Source organism: Corvus kubaryi, unplaced genomic scaffold (assembly GCF_017639235.1).
Source record: "Corvus kubaryi isolate FWS band 111438036 unplaced genomic scaffold, C.kubaryi_AGA036_p1.0 68, whole genome shotgun sequence".
Taxonomy (NCBI): domain Eukaryota; kingdom Metazoa; phylum Chordata; class Aves; order Passeriformes; family Corvidae; genus Corvus; species Corvus kubaryi.
Genome location: NW_024582056.1, coordinates 9,360,589 through 9,385,839, shown reverse-complemented (window position 1 = coordinate 9,385,839; position 25,251 = coordinate 9,360,589). Strand labels below are relative to the sequence as shown.

General features: G+C 39.4%; 1 protein-coding gene across 5 annotated transcripts in view; it reads right to left on the bottom strand.

The window, feature by feature from the left end:
* CTNND2 (catenin delta 2) overlaps window positions 1–25,251 on the bottom strand; it is a 288,488-nt gene that overhangs the window by 228,024 nt on the left and 35,213 nt on the right. For 4 of the 5 annotated variants that reach the window (XR_006019595.1, XM_042048673.1, XM_042048671.1 and 1 more), the window contains exon 3: window positions 11,257–11,575. The exons of the other annotated variant lie outside the window; for it this stretch is intronic. Coding sequence is in view for 3 of the 4 variants with exons in the window: in XM_042048673.1 (XP_041904607.1) it covers window positions 11,257–11,575 (319 nt within the window). In the remaining variant the exon portion in view is untranslated. The remainder of the gene's footprint in view (window positions 1–11,256; window positions 11,576–25,251) is intronic. 5 annotated transcript variants of the gene reach the window in all.

Genomic DNA, 25,251 nt, shown 5'->3' with positions numbered 1-25,251 from the left:
AACAACAAAAAAATCCATAGTACAAGCATTGAAACAGACTGAAACTGTTATGTTTAATATTAATAAATAGTAAAATCTAAGCCAAAATCTAATTTTATTTTAAAACCACAAAAGCAAAGAAGATGTAAGTTCAGTATCAGACGGCTTTATGTCGATGAATACAAAATGAAGCAGGAATAAGGCTTGTGCATTCACATTTCAAGTTATTCTGAGAACCTGTCTGCATTATTATTATGAGGCAAATCTGGCTTAGTAACCAACCTACTGTGGATTAGGAACTATTAGGCTCAGTTTCACTGCACCCATGTGTACAACTGGTATGATCACAGGCATATAGGGGGTGATAAACAGGCTTCTCAATGAAAGTATTTCCACCTAGGTGACTTGAAAATTGATCAGCGTGAGCTCATAACTGGAAAGGAAAAGGTGGAGAGGTGGTCAGTGTGCATTTCTTAATTTCTCTGTGAAAGTCATGCACACACTTCCCAATGAGAAAATTTCATGCAGGCATTTCCCCCTGTGAAAAGGCAGCCCCTTCCTCCTATGCAACATAACCAAATTGCTCTAAAGTCTCTCTTACCAGACCCAAGAACTGGTCCTCCATGTCTACTGAAATAATATACATAATCTTACATGCTTCAAAGGAAGCTTTTGTGCAGCACTTCTCTACTGTTTTGTTTTTGTTTTGTTGGGGTTTTTTGGGGGTTTGTTTTTTGTTTTTTTTTTTTTTATGAGGGGAGATTCTGGTGTGTAAATCATGCAGAAGCATAAAGGTAACAGATGGTTGCTGGAGCCATGCCACAGAAAAAGCAGCGGCTGACAGGATCGGTTATCCCTTCACAGCTGCAGCTAAAACCTTGATAGTTTAGGATAAAATTTCTTTAAAAAAATGTAGCTGCTGACAAATGAAAAAAACATTCACCAGAGAAGACTATGCAAAGAAGATTTCATCCTGCAGAGATGATTTCATGCATTCAGGAGAAATTCTAAATACATGAGAGATGAAATGCCTTGCAGAAACAGAGGTTCTGTAATTTGGCAAACCATGGCAAACTCAGGTAAAGCCACAGGAGAAATCAAACCCCTTTCTCCCACTTTTTCCTGAAAAAGCTAACAGCAAAACATCTAAAAGATCCCCCTGTGTGCCCATTTGTGTGCAGCCAGAGCTTTACAAGATATTTAACAGCTATTCTCATGCAGAAAAAAGTTAAAGCTTCCCTATTAAAAGGTGTTGGAAGGAATCACAGAACTGTACAAAAACCTAAAAAGGCGTAAAAAGGCTAAGCCCTTAGAGGCCAGTGTCTTGCAGGAAGAAACCAAATTCCTTTCGTTTTAAAGCCATAACTCTAGCAAGGTGACCTAAACATGTATGTAATTATAGGATCACTTCACCGAAGGAGAGAGGCTGCTCCTCTCTGTGAATCATTGGACATGAATTACAACTGACTAAAACAGTTCAAATATTTTGTGTCTTCAGCTACAGTAAACTTCACAGGCAGCAAATCCCCAGTTGTGAGCAGGCCGGACACCCTGGCTCTCTGCAAGCAGGGAACTCACCGCACCCTCCCACTTCAGATCTGCAGCTCCAATTCTGAACCAGAATGGGCACAGCAGCAATATCACTCAGCTAACAGGAAAGTACCAACACCTCTGAAAAACAAACACCTGTAGGCTGCTCCAGGCTCACCCTTTGACTCCTAGCAGCCATCTCCCAGTCAAGAAAAGGGACCACTTTTCACACTAGCAACAAGAGGCAGAATAAAGTGAGGCTGATGGACCAGCACAGATTTTGAGAGAGTCACAATGAAATGTAACACAGCCCTGGCTAACAGGAAGGCAAGGCAGCTGCTTTTACTAAGAAACCCTGTTACACCTCTGTTGCCTGTACTCATTCCTCTCACCAACACACACACACAGCATCACTTTCCTTAAGCCGCAGCTACCAGGCCCAAACTTTCCAACCAAGTTTTTACACTCAAGATCCTCAATTTCAGGTAGGTAGAAAGAAAAACATAGCCTCAAACAGAATAAAAACAAAAATCAGCCCTCCTCTTCAAAAAGAAATCTGTGAAATAAATACATCATGTCCTCACATGGAACAAAAAGATTATCAAGCTAACTTCAAATGATTTCTAAAGAGTAAAAACTATATTAAAATGCTTTCTTTATACCTGTGTAGCTTTAGCTCTTTTCCTGAAGTAAATTATTTGTTTTATCTTGGGACAGAATTTACATGGCTCTTCCTTTCTCCACATGTGCCTTCCTCCTCCGTATTTTTATATTTGGTATGTTCAGGAAACCTAGACATCTCACTATTAGTCCTCCTTTGGGCTAAGAAAACCTATCCATTTCTTTCCAGATCTTCAGCTATCCAGATCCTTCCACTTCATTGCACAGTAAAGACAAACACGACCCTCGAATTATTAATGGTAAATGGCAAGCTAAGCAGCAAGTGATCCCAACTGGTGCTGCAGTGGCTCAAAGAAACCAACCAACCAAAACCAAACAAGTAAAAACCCCAAATATTTCACACTAAGTCTAGAGACTAGGAGTTTCCCTGGCAACAATGGCTGCAGTTTTCTATGGGATCAGTGGTATCTTTTGCTTCCTAGGAAACCGCTCGCTTAATGCTAAGAACTGAGGTGCATCTCTGAACCACACTTGTTCATTGAGCTCCTGGAACGGGGCAGTGGAGGAGGCTGAGAAAGAACAATCTAAGTGAAGGCAGTGGAGATCACCAGGGAAATGGTGATGCACCAGAGAAATAAAGGCTAGATTTCACATCAGGCTCTGATCCCGAAAGAGGGCTATGAAAATGGGGAAGGGTCTGGAGGGGAAGCTGCATGAGGAGTGGCTGAGGTCACTTTGTCTGTTCAGCCTGGAGGAGACTGAGGGGAGACTTCCTGGCAGTTACAACTTCCTCACGAGGAGAAGAGGAGGAAGAAACACTGATCTCTTCTCTGTGGTGACCAGTGACAGGACCTGAGGGAATAGCCTGAGTTGTGTCAGGAGAGGTTTACGTTGGATATCAGGAAAAGGTTCCTCACCCAGAAGCTGGGCACTGGAACAGCTCCCCAGGGAAGTGGTCACAGCACCAAGCCTGACAGAATTCAAGAAGCATTTGGACAATGCTGCCAGGCACATGGTGTAACTCCTGGGGTGTCCTGAGCAGGAACAATTCTACTTCAGTGATCCTTATGGGCCCTTTCCAACACAGAATATTCTGTGATTCTGTGATCTTGAGTGAGCTGGTACAGATAGGTTTATTCCCATCTAATGTATTTAATCTATATAGAGCTGAAGTTCTTAAAGTCAAGCTCTTCATTTATAAAAGCAATAAAGTTCTGCTACAAACTAATAAAAGTTGTTGATCATTCTTTCCTTTCAAAGGCTCTACACTAGAAATATTTCTTCAGCAAACGCTTGATGTTATTATCTTGCAGAAATGTTCTGCACTCTCAATGTTAGCTCTTGTTTCCTGCTTATAAAGTAACTATGGTATATCACACTGAAGTCCAGCTTCTGAAACTAACAATCTCTGCATGGCAGTTTGTCTCAGGATCAAGGATGGCTTTCAGTTGCTTCTTTTAATAAAAAAATTTGAGACTATGTGTCCTGATTTTATCTCACTTCTTTAAAATTTCCCCCATTCATCTTCTCCATCTATTTCCCTCTTCTCCCTCCCATCATATTTCCCATGAAAGTAAAAGCAAGATTATCCTTTGAACTTCAAAGCACCTTAAAAATTTAACTTGTTCTCAACGTCCCTGTAAACAGTAAGATCATTATTATCCATTTGGCTGATGAGATGTCCAAGAGTTACTACTGAGAAGCTTCTTATGTGGTTTATCTTGCCAGGAGATTGTAACAGCTTACATGAGCCCACTAAAGCCTGAAAGTATGATTCTCCATGTTTTTAATGTCTGCTTAGAAAATATACTTGCAACATTTCCTGGCTCTTACAGTCTGTCATCACAGAAAGGCACCACACAGATTTTGCATCTGTCAAAGTTTGCAAATGAGCCACAGGATGCTGAGAAAAATGTATGGCAAACAAAGGCAAAAACTGCACTGAGATACATATTTGCCATTAGAAGCTCAGTAATGCCATGCAAGAACCAGAAATGAGCTACAGACAGTAGGAGGTACACTGTCCACTTGCTTCTTCTTGGATGAATGAGGCCATTAAAATACACAACAGATGAAGAAAGAAAGAGAGGGAAGGGCTTTGTTGCTGTTCTTCAAGTGGCAGACCAGCATTGGGGAGGAAGGTGGGTTAGAAATAACAAAACTCTTCAAAAAGAAGACATCAGTCTCATCTCCCCTGAGCTATTAGATGTGCACTTAACAATACTACGCGGCTCTCCTGCCAGCATCCTCCTGAACACCCTGCCCCAGTCACAAGTACCTAAGGAGCCTTTTGCTTCCCTCCCTTCAGCATAATGTAAAAGAATTACCTTCTGGTGGAGGGAGAGGATTGGAAGAGCTAAACTTGCAGATCAAGACAAGAGACAAGGTTATCATCTCTCTCAAAATTATACCCTGCATACTGCATAAATAACCTGCCAAATAAAATGCTACGCATGACCTCTTCTACTCTGCTCATAGGTTAGGAACTGTAAGCTCTCCTGGATATACTCATTATTCAAACTACATAGACCAGCACCATCCATGTTACTGTAATATCCTGAAAGTGTGATGTTCTGTGCTTGCAGTAGAGCAGGTCTGCTAATGATAGGATCAGACTTCTTAAAAGACAGGATGGCAACAATATTGAGTGGCCTCCGGCACTGTCAGTAAAATGGTACCAGTCAGAAAGGAGAGCAAGTGGGTAGTAAGTACTTCACGAGCTGAAAGCAGAGTCGCTTCGTTCCTGTATACTACAGTTAATGGATTTTTTTTAATTTTCCGTTTCTTTGGTTTCGTTTGGTTGGGATGACTTTTACTGCCACACATTTCTCCTAGAGAAAGAAGGTTGCTAAACAATATGGGGCAAATTCCAGTGAAAAAAAAATAGCGAATACAGGTGGATAATTCCGTACAAACTGAATTGCATTTGCTGTGCTGTGAAATTACTCCACCTGTGCCAAACACCTCCCCAGCCACTTATAAACCACCTTAATGTAAACAGTGGAAAGACAGGAACTGTTGGCACATACAGCAATGTGCTCAGATACACACAAAAATAAGTTTTACAAGTTCTGGATATCAATTCTTTACCTTGCCATAAGTTGACACTTGCAAGAACCAGTCAGATGCTTGTTTATTTTGCCATGCTCAAGCTGGAACTAAATACTCCCTAGGAAAATCTTTTCCAGACAAGTTTTCCAGCTAGGTCCCAAAATCCCGAATTAACAGACTGTAGGATAGTCTATGGATTACATCCTCACTTATTTTAAGGAAGCAAGCTTCATTCTTAATTATCTTCATCAGGAAAGAGAAACAGATTGCTGTTTATGTTATCATAGCTGCTATGCTTTTTAAAAACTAACTTGTGCACTAACTAAAAATTCCCACCTTCCATGTAGAAGAGATCTGTATGAAGAATTACAATGTGCTCCAGACTTGTTATTCTTGAATTGGGTGGTTTCTTGTGCTGTTTAGACTCCTGAGATTTATTCTTTTGGGGTCAGTTTTTCATGCTCAGAGGAGTATACATTAAATCCTGAGAAATTGTATGATTTCTGTGTAGGGACAGTAAACCTGGTACTTCCTTCCTGTATGAAAGATAAACACAGACCTATGAAATGAGCACTCTCAAACACTGTCTGATTCCTTCTACCAATACAAGGGGCCTGGCTTATGTAAATTTGATGGGAAAAAAAAAAATCTTTCGGTTTTCACAGGACCTAGAAAGCTGAACCATTTGCTTCTGGAGATAAACCTACACTGCCAAAATTTACATGCTCTGATTCACCAAAAGTGTGTTTCCCATGGCTGTCCTACTACTACCACCTGTGGAGAAACCTTCCCCTTTACCCTTAATTTCAGATAAGGGTAAGAGGGACCTTCGAAAACAATTAAGTGAAAAGGAGAGCTGCCTATCATGCCTTGTGTCACATAAAAGCAGGAAGGAGTATGTGCAAGCCCTGTTCTGTCTCACCCAGACTGAAAATGTGAACTTCAATCTTCTACACCTTGCATTAGAGAGTTAGGCCAGAAACCCACCGATGCCACCACCAATCCCTTGGGATTTTGAAAACCCCAGCCCATGTCTCAGGCCTGAAAATGGCAGTATTGCATAATGCTGTCACCACCCGTACCACAGTCACAGCAAGGCCTTCTATCTCACCAGAAGTTTCTTTCTGAAGGTGACAACCCTTCCCAAAGAACCTACCAGACATGTTCCCACCAAGACTGCCAACCTTGCACATGTGCAGGATTATACTGTTATTTTCTTACCTCTTTAGACTGTTCAGAGAGTGTGGCTGCTATTCAGACTTCCAGGAGACTAACACTATTAATCCTTGTAAGAAAGTGAGATTAAATATATGGAGAAGACTCCTGCAGAAACATTTACCAGACCATGCTCCAAACTCCGTGTGCTAATCTCATAGGTGGTTTTACTGGAGCACAGAAATTTAACTAGAGTTTATTTTACTTCTATCATTTTTCCTACAGAAAAAGAATGCTCTCTAGCTTGTACTTTGCAAATGGAATATACTTTTGGGAAAAAAAAAAAAGAAGAGAAAAAAAGATGAGTTTTGAAACTTACAGTTCACACAAAATGTTCTGATCTAATTTATATCCTTTCATAAGTGAAAAGAAAGCCAATTCAAAAGTTTAGAAGACAGACAGCACTGTCATCTTCTGCTTAGGAGGAAATTAGGGTCAGCAGAGGTAATGAAATGAGAAGTTGACTTTGAAAACACAAAACAGAGCAGAAATGTTTCAGGGTATTACAGTTAAATCATGCAATACCTGGAAAACTCTTGTCTCTGTGCTGATCTACACCCAGACAGTTCTAAAGGTGAGAACCACTACAAGATAGCTGGGTTTAATTTCTTCTTTTCTTATAAAGTTGCAACATGATTCTCTACTGCTCATGTTTTTTCTTTTTAAACAAGAGCCTAATCATTATTACAGTCTGCTCTATAATGAATACATTACAGCTTTTACAGCTTCATTCACCAAATTATTCCTCTATTCTGAATAAATAGTTCTAAAGGTTCTGAAACATATGAAAGGTGAAGCCATAATGGCAAATTTTCAATATAATTCAAGGCCATATGAAATGGACACCGAGCTCTGAAAATCACTTTGGTAGCCATAATGTATTTCACATCATTCTTGCTGTTACCTCAGCTTCTCGACAGCTTCTTTGCAGGAGATGACCTGTGTATATGTGTGTAAATAAAAACAGGTGGGAAGTCACACAACAATGAAGAACACCTGTTGACTGGACACATCAAACCACGCACAGTGAGTTCATAAGCCACCAAAAGCACTGCAACCACAAAACCTCACTGGTACGTATTTAAACGGAGGATGTGAAAATGTTCTGGTTTTCATCTGTTGTGTAGCAAGTGCAACTTATCAGTAGCATGTACATGGTTGCTTACTAGGTTAAAACCCCAAAAATTAAGTAATTCATACACATTTGGCAAGTATGGATTTTGGAATAAAAACTGGACAGCTGGATCCCAACATTTCTACTTCTAGGACTGCCCCAGTTTCTAAAATGTAGAAATAGACAAAATAAAACTAAGGAATAAAATAATAATAACAACAACAATAATAAATTAGAAATAGACAAACCACAGATAATTTGTTGGTGCCAAGAGACAGATTAATCTTCCTTCATGAAAGCAGGTAGGCAAATATCACATTAACATGTATTTCTGATACTTTAACATACTCAAGACCTCTCTCATTCACAGTTCAGTAGGAACCAAATAATAATAAAATAAATATTGTGTCCTTTCCCTCCTTATACCACATTTTCATAAAAGAGATTATGGCATGAAACAGTTGATATCAGAGCCCTACTTCATATTTCTTTTCCTTTTTTTATATGAAGTAAACATAAAAGAATGCTCTGAAAAACCCATCTGTAATGATATCAACTGTAATGATATGAACTATTCCGTTTCCCATAAGCAGAACTTACGTTTTTTTTCTGACAGTGATATGGGACTTACTTCCTTTTTAAACAACAAAGCTTCACTCTCCAACAGTACGTATGTGTAAAGTTTTTACTACCTGGTTTATGAGCTCCTATGAGTTAACAGTCTACCTGCATAAATTAAAAATTATCTCCTGCCACAAACTTGATTGTAAACATCTTAATGCCCCTTTTTTTTTTAAATTTTTTGTCCTAAACTTTAAGTTAATGAACACTGAACTGCATTTTATGACAGCTGGATGATGCAGAACAGATGTTGAGCTAAAATTTCATCTGCCAAATGTCAGCTCAGAACACGTATTTAAAACTGGGAGTATCAGTAAGACAAACTACATGGTGAAAACAATGGAAAAAATTGTCAATTACATCAGTGCCTGCCAACCATTTTTCTGGGCCTTCAGACAGAAATTCTGTCAGAATTAAAGATCCAGAAAATGATGTTCAGTTTTAGGAATGCTGATTGCTTATTAGGGTGAGTACAATCTTTTCTGGATATCTATTTTTCATCTTGAGCTGACTGACACACAGGAAATGCTAATCAAAAGCCTGCAAATAGTGTGCTTTTGTCTTGCAGATCTTCCTCTGACACTGCGTATTTTTTTGGACCTCTGGTTGGACAGGTAGGTTTGGTGTCTGAAAATGATGCCTACTATTGCCCTCCATGATTCGTGACAGTCACAAAACACTCCAACCAACCAGCCAACAAAAGCAGCAACACGGCTGTAAGGACACTTGTGACTTCTCAGTTGACAAAGTGCAGCTCCTGACCAACCTGTGTATTTTTTTCTTGCTCTGTAAGGTGCAACTGGTAAACCTTGGGGGCATACAGCACAACTTAACACAGCCACTGAAAGCTTGTGTTGCATTTGGGCCGTTTTTCTTTTCCTGGTTGTATCTCCCACATTCTACCTTAAGTAATTTCTGCCCTTCCATATTATTTTTTGAGATATTTGGAAAGACTTTCATCTTATCATTTCCACACTTGTAATTTATTGACATTTTTGTAATCTATTCATAGAAATCAATCATGTTAAAAACATTCTGATTGCTTTTGTTACTTTTCTTCACATGCCTTTTAAATGTTCAGTGTCTTTCCAATAGCTGAATGATCAGCAAGTGCTGTAGGCCACAGACAGTTTCACAAGTCAGTCTCCCTTGGTGGAGTACGGTTTCTGGGGACTAAGGCATAACATAATCAAGGGTGTTTCTGATATTTCTTTATCAGAATGATTCAAACCAACATGCAAGAGCAGAAATAGTAATATACAACACACACAGCCCATGGATCAAATGAATGAAATCAAGAGTAATGCAAACCTACTTACAAAAGTTTTGTACAAATTTCCAGTCCATCTAATAGTAACTGGTAATAATATTTAATGATCCCCTCTAAAGGGTTTATGAAGTTAAATTTATACCTAGATGCCTGCCTGCTCCTACTTTACCTACAGAAATCAATACTCATGAATGTACAAATGGTATCGCAAGACAAGGAAGAACCAAAAAAGAAGCAAATGAAAAACCTCTAAGAAGAAATCTTTTACAAGCATGTATCCTATACATTAACTGGCTAACAGTTGCAAAGTGACAGCAAAGCAACTGAACAGAAATAAGCTTTTCTTAAAAAGATATTATGTCTAAGACCTGTAGAGATACTGTAAATGTGTCTTTCCTGTTTTAGGGAATAGTATCTTCAACACCATCATGCTTCTCCTAAAAACATTCCATATAGATTACAGTCATTTCTCCTCTGCTTTAGTGCACTCCTAATGTAAGTTTCTTTAAGTTTCAACATAAGACAATTACGAAGCAAAGCTCTTTTTTCTACATGGGCTCTTATATTCTGGGATACCCACTGTTTCAGAAAAAGACTTTTTCCCTCTGGTTACCAATGTTTGCTTTGGGGCAGGGGGAAGAAGGGGAGCAATTAAATTCATATTTTTTCAAATTTGTGCAATTAAAGCTAAGGGGGAAAAAAAAAGGTTGACGACAGAAGTGTTCTCAACAAGTAAAACTCTGCAAGCAGTGATGTTTCTGATGTGCCGTAAAATGTTATCTGCTGTTCTGTTCCTGGGTGGAGAGAGAGAAAGAACTGCTATAATGCTGAACAAGTAGAGAATAATTTTTTTTTTTTTAAATTTTGGGAAAGAAGTCTCTTCAAATTGTTACTTAAAAACCTCCAGCATTTTTGTTGCAGGCAAATTTTTGGACTCTCCTATCATTAAATTACACATTACAACAAACAAATAAATAAATAAATCACACCGTCTGCCAAAATACAACCTTGATATAAATTAACACTTTTAACAAGTTTAAACTCAAGTTACCAAAGAGAATTGCTTTCTTTTCTCTCAGAAAACTCAACAAAACCACAAAGTGCATTGAGGACTCCAGCTAGCATTTCTTTTGCTGTTATCATGGAACTCAAAGAATTTCCCAGAAAATTCTCTCTCTAATCTATGTGCCTGCTTGGGCTATTAAGTTTCTTCCTTGCATCTTCCTTAAGTAGATGAGGATGGTCATTAGCAACATTAGAAGTTGAGATAAATATCTGAAAAGCATGCACAGTAATAACCATTTCTGCAAAGCTGTAATCATACATTCTTTTACTACATACTGGCATTGGAAGCCTGTACAACACATGGGGTGGAACATAAGCCTGGTTACATGCTGCTTTCACATTGCTCAGTCTCACTGGACAATACCGAAATATCCTTTTCTGCAGCATTTATAAACATTAAATGTAGACAAACCAAGAACTGCAACAACTTCTGCCCAAGAAGCAACTTGAAAATTCAATCCACAATGGCTACAGAGTCAACAGCAACTCCACTCCTCCCATTTCCAGAGAAAATTACTTTTCTTCAGCTTTTGAGGGGTGGCACTACTGAAAGCAGGCTAAACACACACATTCAAGACCACTCCAATCATTTCATTGCACAGAAGAGCTCATGAGAGCTTTCCAAGGTGAAGCATTAGGACTATACTGTCATCATGCAAACAAAGTCTTTCGTGTACCACCACAGGTGGGCTTTTCTTTATATCCAACAGCAGAAACACACAAAGCAAATTGCAATTACAAACCTCCGCACGAGCAAGAAATAGAAGACAATGAAGAAGGTTTCACCCACCTGGGATCTTTCTGAATGCTATCAATGGAAGGTGACCTAGCCAAGGTCCCTTCGGGTGGGATGGCTGGCCCAGATTTGCTGTATGGTGATTCAACAGAAGGACAATACTGCAGCTGTCGGTAGGGGTCTGCGTAATTGGAGGCTGGGCCGGCCGCATAGCTGGCCCTCTGGAAGGTCGCGGTTGCGTTCTGTGTGCCGTGTTGACTGCCTGTGCGCTGTAAGGGTACGGAGTCGACACCAGGGGAAGATGGGGCTACGACAGGAAAGTAGGGACAAAGTAAAAAATTGAGGACCTGTTCACAGAACTGGTTAACCAGGTCTAGGCAGAGGAAAAAAAAAAAACACACACATATAAAACAAGGGTTCAAAAAGAATGAGAAAAAAAACAAAAAGAAACAAGCAACACTGTCATTTTCAAAACCTTAGAAGGAAATAACCATCAAACAAATTTCTAAATGACATGCCAGTTCTGGACTAGAAGACCTTAACACCAATTAAACAGATTGGAGAGATGTTTTCACCTGGGGTTCTAACTGCACTATCACAAAATGAAGGAAGTGCAAAAGCAGCATGGAAATAGTCAAGCTAAGGTTCACAACCACCACTGAGTGAGGCTTTTGCAGTCCTTAAAGGGGTGGACGTCAGCAGAAGGAGGATCAAAGCAGGCTCAAGAGTCCAAACTGAGACAGATGGCTCCATGGCAGAAGAAATACCCAGCAATCCCAGATTTGCAGCCCTGCTATCCATAAAGCAGGTAAAACCAAACACCTGATACCGAGAATCACTGCATATGCTTTGTTAACCCATCTCCTGCAAATTTCACCTTAAGTTAAGACTCAGGAGAGTGTTATTGCTAACTCAGTCTGAAAAACAGCTAAGCACAAGGTGACCATGTAGATGTCTTAATGCACGCCAGCAGCGGCTGTGGTGAAGCTCAAGATTAATGCATTACCAGCTCTGAGAAGCTTAACCAATAGCTTTAAACTGACTTAATGCCTCTGCAACTCAAAAATCTTATTAATCTCTCTTGTAGCCCATTATATTTCTTTGTTACAGCACCGGGTAGTGGAGATCCAGTCCACCAGATTAAACACGCAGTATTTTCGAACCCAAGTGCAGTTAATAGCAAATGGATTATCACTGTAAGGGCAAGAGAACCAATACCCACACCATCTTTGGCCTGGAGACAGACACAAATTAAATGCTGGCTCTGCTCAGAAAATTTGGACTGTTTGAAGTGGCACATGAACTCATGGTGGTTGCCATTTCCTCCCGTCCCAAGAGAACAAGAATACTTTTGCCAAAAGTCTAGGGCTATTTTCAGCTGGGTCAAATTCATATGCTCAGCTGCAGACAAAACCTCATACTGAAGAGCTATGTTTTTATAACAGATTTCCCAATGATTTTTCATTGGCATGCACATTTAAAAATAAATATTTAATGCATTATAAGTCCATGAAAGGGATTTTAAGCATTTTATCTCAAAGTCTCAGCAAAGAAAATACAGTGAGCTTTAAATACAATTACCATGGTTTTGTATGACCTTGTCAAAATTACAACACCTGAAAATTTTAAATTTATATTGAATTTTTTACTTATTTTATTTTTTTTCTTATGGTTCTGAAGTTTTAATTTTACAATAGCAAGTATCATAACTTTATTGCAAACATAAGAAAGTGGGATCACCCACTTATCTATTACTCCATTTCTGGAAGTGCTCAAGGTCAGGTTGGATGGAGTTTGAGCAACCTGATCTAGCTGAAAGGGTCCCTTCACTGCAGGGGGCTGAAACTGGATGACGCTAAAGGTCCCTTCCAACCCAAACCAGTCTATGATCACATTTGCTCATTCATATAGCAACATTTTACATGGACTGTTTTGGTTTATTTACTAGTGTGTATTTCTCCTTAAGAAATGAGTAATTAAGACACACAGACCTTTCCATAAAACTGCATCAGTTCCAAAACATTAACAGCATCAGCATATTTAAACATTCCATGCACAAATCATGCTAAATTCAGGGTTAGAAAGAAAGACAAACATCACATTTTAACAGAAAATACAGAGTTCAAAACCAAAATCGGGTGCCTTGTGAGAAAAAGAGTAATAAAACAAGTTAGAGAAAATACTAGAAATATTTTCAAGTGAAAAAGAGAAAATGTAATTGTATACTGACATAGCATACTCTTTAGCACTGTCACTCCATACAAGATGCTGCTACCTTTTGACAAATTATATGGGGAATTACAAAAAAACTCTACACCACCAACACTGCTGAAAACAAGAGCTTCATTGTATTGTTGATTGCTTTGCAAAATATTCCACAGTATTTCCTTCATCTTCTTTGCAAGACAGTTCAATGGAAATCATGATTGTTTTTAAATTATTTGAAAAGTTTTCTTTCTATTTTCTCCTTTGTCTCGTTATCAAAATAGGTATTTATGTGAACTGAAACTGGCTGTCAGTCTAACACCTACAAGCTTCTCAAGTCACTCTGATCCATTTCTCAAATTATCTCCCTAGCAGACTGTTACTTCCTTTTGAATTTTATCACAATGAACACAGAAGTGCCATATTCAGAATATGAGAATGAGACAAATCTATGACTTAAACATTCACAATTGAGCTTATTCGGACAGTGTTACCCAGATCAATTAAAAGAAAAACAAAAAACCCAAACAACTAACACTTTAGAAAAACTGCTACATCTAACTTGACTACAGCCACTGTCACTGACTGTAAAAGGGTTATGCTTTAGCAGACCTTTTTACACAATTAAGTGTATGTAAAACTGAAGCAAAGTCATCTTCTACCAGTACACTTCCCTCCCTTAAACAAATCCCTTTGGTAGCCAAACCTACTGACTGAAGTGTGGCTCTTTAGGCTATGGCAAGCTATTGAGATCTCCCTTCTATTTAGCTATTCAAACAGCAAAGCCAGAGTGATTATGTCTAATGAAACAAATTCAGAAGTCAATTTCCTCACCCAGCACAGTAAATCTTCTCTGAGCACAGGGCATCCAGAAGGCACATACCTGGACTGAACCAGAAAGAATTCACATACCAGGTACATTTGCATATGGTCATGCAACCTTTTCACCTGTTTTTAAATTGAACACACTTACCCCTTTCTCTAACTTTTGCATTTGACTCTCCTCTCAAATCCAAGTCAGCTACACTTTGACCAGAACTAGCTCAGTGTAGGTGAGACAACAAGGACAGGGGGTTTGCCCCAGCAAGGGAAGAGAGGGACAAGAAGGAATTGCAACAGTACTGTTTCTGGAGAAATGGGCCACTTTTCCCTCTCCCACCAGCCTGAGATCTGGCCTGGTTGAAGCAGAATCATGGTCAAGTCATGTTGTTGCCCCGGATCTACTGCTGACCCTATTCTTCCTCTACATAAAGGTAAAACCAAAAGTCATAACCACACTGTAAAGAAGCAGGTTAGTTTTGTGCAGCTTGAAGGTAAAGGGGTCCACAAAACCAGACCTTCTGCTCTTCCAAAGTCCCAAAACTGACAAGGAGATTGAGATTAAAATCAAAGAAGCAGAAGGCCTCAAAAACTTACTTATCCTGTACTATGTCTCATGTAAGTGACCACCCATGAAAACACTACTTTCAGTAGTGACTGCTCCCCTCACTTTTTAAGAACTTACATGGAAATTCAGTGGATTCTGAATGTCAGGTAAGTTTCTGAAGCTCTGCTTGCTCCTTTTGCACTGGTCGGCCTCCCCATGGCTTCTTCCTGGGACTGCTCAGCACAGCGGCCTTGCAGAGACACAAGGAGAGGGTGACTGGCACCCAACCTCCCCTCCCAAGTGCCCTACTCCAGGCATACAAGAGGGCCTTGCACAGTCCATGACCTGCAGCTGAGGCCAGCTCATGCTGGAGGGAGAGTCATAGCGCTTACTCCCTGCTGCAGCCAGCAAAGACCCAGTACAAAAAATGACATGCTCAGCTGTAGGCCAATAAATCTCTGTAACAACATTTTAAATTTCAATGTAAGAAATGTCCTTGAAAAGGAGAATTTTAATTTTGAGTTGAGAGAAGGGTTTCACTGAGAATTTCCGAAGTGAGAGTTTTTCAAGTGAGCATTTCACACTGTGCAAATCGAGAACTACAGTCTCAGTGATGTCAGTTTGTCACCTAAAGATTTAAAATCTTGCTTTAATCTGTCGTATCATTAATACCTTAAAGATACTGTATCATAGCCCCTCACTACTCCAACCAAAATCACATACCCAGCACACAGAGCATCTGGGGTACCACACAGACATTTAGTATGCTCTTACTAATGTTTGTCAAAGAGAAAGAAAAACCCCTGTCAAATATAATGAAAACCTTCCAAAGACCTGACATATGCCCTGATTATGGTTCTCCTGATTGCAGAAATTGCATATAGAAAAGCCAGTCTTTATAATTTCCTTTGGCTTTTGCATAGTATTAACAAAGATATCACAACTTTTATATCAATGCTGATAATTTAGGTGTATCACTAAATACACTCATAGGCTCATAATGTGATACTCAGAAATTCACTTTCAGCTTTTGAATGTTTTTTTCACATCTGTGGCAGATGTCAGAAACAACTAACAAAATGTAAAAAGCAAGAACAAATTGACCTAGGCAGGGATACTATTACACCATACCTGAGCATCTTGGGAGATCAAGTTTGCATATGAACTGCTAAAAAGTTCAGACTTGTCAGAAGCCAGAGGATATTTGCCCAATTAATGCAAGAAGGATCAGACCCTCAGAAATAATAAATTCATAATGAGAATTATCCTGCTACACCTCCTTGCCGAAAATTACTTCGCTGATGCTGCTGTTCGATTTGTGGATATTACCTTGTAAAATTTTCCTCTTATTATTTGATATTAGACATTCAGTTCCTGTGCTAAACTTCTAGTTCGTTTCACAGAGATTTCAAAATTATTTTCTTTCTTTTCTCCCTTCATTTTTTTCCTTCACTGATCTGCACTTGGCAGTTGATTTATAGTCTCACATTATAGTTGAAAACTGGATCCCAGTAAGATGTCTTTTCAGTGCAAAGTAGTCCACCATCCCTTCATGAGTTCATAAATGATATAAATGCACTGCATTCTGTTGGTACCAAATCTATAGCGAGATTTATAAAGCAGATACTTTTCCCACCTAATATACCATAAAAATAATACAGTGCCTTCTCTGTCAATTAGGAAAAATCTCATCAAGCTTGGGATATGCAAATACTTTTATCTCAAAATGCTGAAATGAGTGTTTTAAGGCATGTACCAGCCTTTTTGCAAAAGAAGTTTAATAAAATAGATGTTAATCAAGGTAGTAGCGAATTGGCAATCCAAAGGAACAAGCACAAACAGTCAATCTTAATACTGTTCAAGATACATGATATTATATATAACAATAATAAGTAATAAATAACAGTAATAATTTGCTTAGCAATTACTTTTAGAAGCACTTTTCCACATGGGAAGTATAAAATTTTAGAGAAATACATGGTTGAGGGAAACTGAAAATATTTACTGAAAGGGCGGGAAAAAACCCTCCCTGTAATTGATATTAGCAACTACCTCTAAGGCTGTTAAGATTTCATAAAGGCACTATCATATCCTCTGCTCAAACTACAAACACACAAGGAATTTTGTACTTAAGACATGCAAAGTGAGAACAAAACAAAAAAAAAAAAGCAAACACTGCAGGATTTCAAGATACAAGGCTCTAATTTTGATTTAAAATACATAAGACCTTACGCAAATACCAATACCCCAGAAATTCTATAGAAGCTGACAACTTTGCTACGTGACTTCTCACACTCAAAACAAGAAAAACACCATCAAAACTACTACAACTTTGTTTCTCTTGTTTTCCATTTGCTCCTCCCTCACTTCTCTGCACTCTTTATTTTGTCCTATTTAGTTTATCTTGCAATCAATATTCCAGTCTCCCAATTCTCAGCCAGAGACAAATAAAAAGGACTTGTTAGCAAATCTTCTTTTGCATCCTCATGAGATGGGCTTTTCACCATCCAGCCAGCTTTTGCTTTCAAACCTAACCCTACCAGCCTAAAATCAACCCTTTAGGGCTTCCAGGACTGTTCTGCCTAATTCCTTCTGCTGGTTCCAGCTTTCTACAGATGCTCCTGTTCTGTGTAAACCCAGGGAAATACAACCTCCTTCCCTCCAGTCAGCTTCCCCATGCTCAACTCAGTGCCTTAAAGAGCTGTCATGGCAAATAGGTCTCCCTGCTGTACAAGGCATGTCTTTTAAGGGAACATAGCACTATGTACAGGGGAAATGCAAGCAAACTAAAGAAACTGATACAGAACAGGATGGTGCATAGCAAAAAAGGCTTCTTTTCCACCCACGGACATGTTAGTCATAATTTCCTCAAGCACTGGTTATACCTGGCTGTTACACCTACTTGTAATTAGTATGTCTACAAGCTGGTACAAGTAGGTACTCAGTAATATTTTTATCATCAGATGTTTTCATGACATGGTGAAGAGGAAGCCCTTTTATCAAGGCAACATCCTTGTGTCTACCAGATGCCATCACAGGAGAAATGTATTTTCCTCACTTTTCCATCCTATCTTCAAAACCACAGGTAGCTGTTTAGCTGCTACACTCCTACTGCTATGGGAAATACTCAGGGCCTCTGAATTATTTAACAGGCTCACTGCCATTGCTGGCAGCTGTAAAGTACTAATCCTAATAAAGGTCATAAACGCATTCAAAGTGAGTGTACGCTCCAACCATTTGCTACTTGATTCTTTTAAAACTCTTAAAATAATATTCTGACCATTGTAATATCTACATGCCATTGATTTGCAGAATTCTTTGTTTCAGAGAAACCAAGGAAACATCACTTGTGCTCTGTATATTGTGCTCGCTAAGTCTTACAATACAGAAACTGACAATCTTTGAAGACTGAAGAACTGAACTTGCTGCTGCACTGAGGTATCCTTTCAGTTCCATTTCCTAGGAGTGTTCTTAGATCTAACACTAATTGTAACAATAAGGCTGAACATTCCTTTGCTTAGAAACTGATGTTTTTCTATAATGCAGAAACAGTCAGTCAAAGAAAATACTGCTTCCTTGGTTTCTGAGCTACTCCTCTATTTACATTACAGCTGTTACTGGGTCACTTTGAAGGCTTTTGTCTATATTGTTCCACTTGAGTTTGCACATTCTCACATTGTGTCTTAGGTTCCTTTTTTTTTTTTATTGGGGGAAGTTGTATAACTGCCACTGCCTAACCCTCAGCATATGGCCGTATTTTCTTAATCACCAATTTAGACTTGGCATTTCTTTACCACTAATTATTTCACTTATGGCTTCATTAGGCAATTAGCTGGTGTCAATCTGAAATCACCTGGTTCCACCAGGCTTGGCAATGGAAGCAAATGATCTTATGAATGAAGCAATCTATTAAGATTTTTGTACCTCTAAGCAAATTTTAATGCAGAAACAGGTAGATGAGTAATTCATTGAGCAGCAATGGTGACAGAATTTGTAACTTAGAAACTTGTATTTCAGTTCAATAGATACAGTGGCTGAGATGAGCGAGATCCTGTCCAAGCTTATTTTGCAACAGTGCTCAATGAGAGGTCAGTGAAACCTGAAGTCAAAACTTGAATGCAGCCTCTTCCACAGCCAGGTTTGTCACAGGCTTCACTGCTGTGCCCAATCTCACATCTCCACACCTATAACCTTCTCCAATCTACATCCTTCCCTCCAGTCATACTCCACCATGAGGTTCCAGAGTTACAGGGTGTCCAACACCGTAACACAGCCTCTGTCTCAAAGGCTGTATCTCAAAAGTATACACAGCTAAAGCACCATTTAAAAATCCACACAGTCCAACAGGACACCAGGATTTTACACAGATATTAGAAATGCAACTATATATTTTCAATTATTTCAGATTTCCAACTCAAGGCTGGAACAACTTCCTTCCTTTTTTACAACCAAACAGAGGAGAAGCCTCATTTTTCAAGTTATCAGTATTAAGAAATATAATACTCCTTTCCACCTCCAGGAACTGACTGCATTTCAAATCTGCCAGATTTTAATCTCACTAATATATGCAACTTTCATTCTCAGGCTCAGCTTCTACCATGTTGCAGTGATGCTGCTGCACGTAAAAAATGGTGCGTACACATAATGTGATAATCAGATGCCAACTTTGGCTGCTAAAGATGTTATTGCCAAGATCTTTTCTCAGATTATGCCTTCTCTCTCTGAGCTGCATCCCTCAGTTTAGGAAGAATATGGTTTAATTAATTTGTTACATGAGCATTTAAACAGAGAAATCAACAACTGCCCTTTCAGAATTTGACGTGCTTAAATTCATCATGGGAAATTCCTGACTAGAGATAAAATTCAACCCTGAGCAATGGCATTTTATGAGACATACACATCACCTACCTCCTCTTTGCAGTACTACATGATTTCACATTCTGTGCGTGGGACAAAATGGCCCAATCACAGCAAATCCACACAGACCACACTGCTGCACATAGATGAGCCTACTGCAACTAAATTTCTGCTTTCACTCCTAAAACAACCTTCTCTTGAAATTTCTGAAGTTTCCTGTCCATCTGGCCAGCATAAAACTGAACACATGGACAGAAGTCACAGTTAATATATAAAAAGATATATAAATAGTATGAGACAATAACAGATTAACAGACTGTGCTGCATCATGCCACAGCCATCAAGCACATGGATATCTTCTCCTTCAGATTTTGACTTTTTCTTATTTAGGGCACTACGATCCTAGGCAGAAAAGTGGCTACCAAATGGTATTTCTTAGAACACCTTACTAAACTTCAGCTATTTAAATTAGTAGTTTCTACTCTGGAATAGTTGTTTTGTCATTAAGGTAATCACATTTGTGTTCCAGTTCCAGAGCATGTGATATATTCACCTTGAACATTAACCTAGCTTCTGCAAATGATAGTTTAAAAGTTCTTTGACACATTTAAGAAAAAACTACTATCATAAAAATGACATGTAAACTGCTGAAATGATGACAAAGGAATAGTTCTAAAAGTAGCCAGTCTTATATTAAAAAGAAAAAAAAAAAGAGTATACCTTGAGTAAAAGAAAATAAATAATGGGCTGGTGATTTTTAACAGCGCTTTAAATATAAATGATCCTCTAATAAAAGATTTAGTCATCTTAAAGACTTTATTGGGTAGTCACCTCAGGCACAGCAGTGTTTTTGTTCAGCAAAGATTTACAAGAATGAGATTTATGAAAGGTGTTTGAATTGAGTTTTTATTTCATGAATGACAACCTTGCATTTCTATGCAACACTGAAGTACATAAACGGGAATGGATGTCCTGCATCACTAAATCTTATGTGATGAGTCTTTAAACAGAGACTACACCTGCACAGTAAACAGATGACAAATACACCTACAGTTTCTGGCACAAACACTGTATTTTCTCAGTAGTGGCAGATCAGATTTACAAGGTATATACTCCCCTGAGCAAGAATTTATAATCACAGCTCTCCCTCAATAGATGGCAAAAGTCAAGGGGCACCTGAGAAATGCTCAGACATGTTACAAGTCATTTTTCTATTAAAAAGGGGAAATAGAAGAACTAGAGAATACATAGAACAAAATACCAGCCTCTGGAGGTATTGATGCCTTTTCCTGGTCTTAAAATCAAGAGGCATACACAGTTAGAAGGGGAAAAGGGATTTTACCTTGGTATTTATTCTTAAGGATCCTTAGGTGCACACGTCCAGGTCATATGCATCAAGATGTACCCCACCGAGTCTTTCCCTGTGTCTCTGTGTCTCTCTCCTCCCGTGTCTCCCCCCCAACATTGGGTATAACATTATAGGCCTTACTAATTAGCATATCTATCAAAGATTCCCCAATGAGAGGCTCAAGTGAGCCCCCCTCCCCAAGGAACCTTCCCCTGGATGGTTTTATCTTAGTTTACACAATGTGTTCTGGAGAGACCTTGGGGTCTGGGGCACACTGATCCCTAGCTACGAAGCTTCTAAAATGTTTAGTCTCTTAGCTTAACAAATAAGTCCAAGAATGTAGGCAAAAAGCACTAGGAATACAGAAGCTGTAAAAAGGTATAACAGGGGTAAAAAGAAAAGGCAAAAATCTTCATGGCATCACTATCGTGCTTGTGGGACAGAGGAAAGAGGTCATGGATACCAACCATTCATTCTAAAAGGTTTCTAATGCTGAGTGGAAAAATCTTGTCTGTCTTCATATGGGTGCATTTCCTCTATGGAACCCAATCATGGGCTCAGTACTTTGAAACTACAACTATCTTATTTGGAGAAATGCTTCTGCACTGTAAGGGGGATATTGCTTCCAGATTACAAAGGTGATTCTGCAGAGTTTTAACCTCCGGCCACCTCCCTCTCCATTCCTGTCCACGGGATACTGCTGAAGTTGAAAGCAGCATATTTTGTTATTCCCCTGCCAAAATTTTAACAGGAAGGAAATAAAACAGAAAATTATTTCTCAGAGAAAATGACACTTTTTCAGGAAAAAAATCACCTAAAAACACATACGCAAGACTATAACACAGGTAAGACTATATGAGAGAACCGAGATCTGTCAAATGAAATGGGATTATGACTTTGTGTTGCTTTGAGGTGATTTGTTATTCTTTATACAGATTACTAAGGTATTTTCTGCTCAATTTAGTTTGTACTGAAGATTTGCTCCCCGCTTGCTTCCTATAATTCTCTCTCCCAAAACAATGTTATCAAGTGGATGTCAGTTAGGAATACAGGTAGGTCTATTATCACAACATTGCCAAACTGAAAGAGACGCAGTCATAGGAATAAATTTTCTTTTTAATTTCTCTGAAAACATTATGTCCTATAGCTAGAACTCCATGCTGTGTGATTTATCAGCATGATCCTCAATTAATCTGCAGCTGTGCCATCACAGCAAATCAGCTTGTGACAAAACAAAACAACCTGTCCCCTAACCAGAAAAAAGCCACCACCTAAGCAGAAAGAAGAAATATTTGGTATTTATAACCTAACTCTTTTAGATCAGGAAGAATGAAAAATTAAATACAGATTTGAGAAAGGACAAAGGGTTTAATCCAAATGGGGCAAGAGAAAGATGATTTTTCTGTTGCTTCTCCTTTTCCCCATAACTGACAATTTTAGAGACGAATAAAGAAAAATATATTTGAAAACAATGTTCCCTTTTTCTTTTAAATCAAATACTTGTATTACAGGAAAGAACATGTAACAGGTAACTTTTCATTAACACCTAGATGCCATTCTGAAATTAATTACTATACCAATGTACTCATTGGTGTTCCTTGTAAGAACTTGACAACATCTAACTGCATGTATACAGGATTTTTTTTTTCCTCTAAACCCCTTGAGATTCCTTTTACTCATTAATCTGAAGTCTATGGAATTACAAGTGATACATCTGGCTAATCAAATTCCAGTTCCATGCTGAAAAGCTACACGTAACACAACCTGAGAAAGGATAACTGTCCCTTAATTGGGCTATAAAGTGCCCTTTGGAAACTGCCATTGGTGATATGCAAGGATCAGACTCAAGCTTCTGAGTCCCAAAGCTGAAGTTACGTTTGCACACCTTTTGTGTGCAGAAAACTGTGAACTAAGCCCTCTGTATGTGATTCATCATGACATTAAAATTGTAGTCCCTCAATGTCATTTTACATAGTCTCATTTTATTTCATGCTGGGTTAATTTTCTAAATTTTCTTCAGCATGTTTAAATCATAAGACAGCTTCAGTGATTTGCAACAGCTAATAACAAACAAGTTACCAAGGGACCACCAAAAAGCTATGTCTCCAAGTAAAGTTTAAAAAAACACCACTCATATTTGTTTGCGATATCATCTGAATTTGAGTATCAAATGCAAGGTGCAGAAAACCCCTGGTATGAATACAGGTTGGGAGACGAAGGAATTGAGAGCAGCCTTGCCAAGACGGACTTGGGGCTCAGCACAAGAAAGACAGACATGTTAAAGCTGGTCCAGAGGAGGGCCACAGAGATGGTCAGAGGGCTGGAGCACCTCTCCTGTGATGGAAGGCTGAGAGAGTTGCAGTTGTTCAGCTTGGAAAAGAGAAAGCTTTAGGGAGACTTGAAAGTGTACTTGAAGGGGGCCTGAAAGAAAGCTGGAGAGGGACTTTTTAGCAGGGTTGTTGCAAGAGCACAAGAGGCAATGGTTTTAAACTGAGAGAGGCTAGATAGAAGGAAGACCTTTTTTTTTCACAGTGAAAGTGGTGAGGAGCAAATGGAACAGGTTGCCCAGAGAGGTGATAGATGCCCCGTCCCTGGAGACATTCAAGGTCAGGTTGGACAGGGCTCTGAGCAACGTGATCTGGTTGAAGATGTCCCTATCTATTCCAGAGGGGTTGAACTACATGATCTTTGGAGGTCCCTTCTAACCCAATCTATTCTATGATTCTATCATTCTGTTTTAAACTATTTCATAACCATTAAAAAAACCCAACAAATTTAGAAGGTCAAAAGATGAATATTTAAACCCTTAAAAATGGTTCAAGAACAGTTTATCTGTAAAAGCACACAGAAAAACACTATCAGTTTGTGATACACACAACTACAATAAAGTAGCTTAATTATTCTTGAAAGAAGAGTAAATCACTCTAAAGGATTCAGACATCTAAATTTTTCATACATCAAATTTCTGAGTACTGGAAAATTGCTTCACAATATGAAAAAAATCTTCACATTGAAATAATGACTTCTAAAAATATCAAATATATCCACTACTTTATTACATACCTGTAGGTACAAAAATGCTGTAAGCAAGGATTTTCTTGTTATTTTCTAAGTCCATGAGAGAATTTTCTCTCTCACAGAAGAGGTAGCAGGGAATGTAAACAACCAAGCCACCTGCAACCTTGAAAAGTCTTGTTTATGGTATAGTAGAAAATATTTTGACAATGGATGTTTTAGGATTTTGGCCAATCACCCCCAAGGGGTGGCTGGTCCTTTGTCCAATTACACTATGAAGAGAAAAGTCTATAAAGAGTTTGTAAAATAATTAAATAAATCAATCTTGCTGCACAATTCCTGCCTGCTGGATCTTCTCTCCTCCTCCTCCTCCCTATAGCTGCGGGACACGGTGATATACCGTAGGAACCAGGCCTGCGGTAATATTTGGTGACCCCAACGTGATTCTGCACTCTCTGACGTGTCCTGCTGCTGTGAGCCAAGCCGAATTCCTCAAGAGGTACGCTGTTCCCCTTCCCTCCCGGGACCGGGAGGTCTGACAGTACTGAGAAATGGCGAACAGCGGCTCACAAACTGAGGCTGTCGTACTGGTCTGGAAAGGTGTGTTTAGCATATTGCACACCTCCATTCCTGAAAACTCAGTTTGGGAATTATTAGACTGGGCTACTTGAAAAGGGATTTCCATGGACAGAGATACTGCCCTGGACTTTGCCTTGTGGCAGGAACTCGGCTGCACTGTCTGACACGAGCTCCCGACTGGGGACCCAGCAGCGTTAGAATTATACAAAACCTGGCGGTCGTTATTTATCCTGCTGACAGACCTTGACTGCGATAGCAGGGCTGGATCACCTATCTCGGTGATAAGTGATGGAAGAATGTCCGAGGGGGGGACCCCGCTGACTGGGCTTCCGGGGCAAATGATGGTGGATTCAGAAAAACCCCCCTGGCTCCACGGGCAGAGCCTGCGCCGGCTCACCCTGCACAATCGCAGGACTCTGCAGCCCCCAGGGACCCCGCGCCGCCAGAGGCAGGGGGGCCAGGGCAGAGAGAGGGCACACAGCCTGCCTTGCCATTCAGCTGGGTGGCGGCCATGGCCTATCCAGGGCCGCAAATCAGCGGTTTGGCAACTTGGACGCCCAGAGCGGCTCCTAGCTCGGTTCCATATGCACCTGGATCTAACTTCTTAGCCGGCGTAGCGCCGGGCGTGCCTGCGCCGAGACTGCCTGGTTATGGTCCGCTGCCCTCCCTGGCGCTGGAC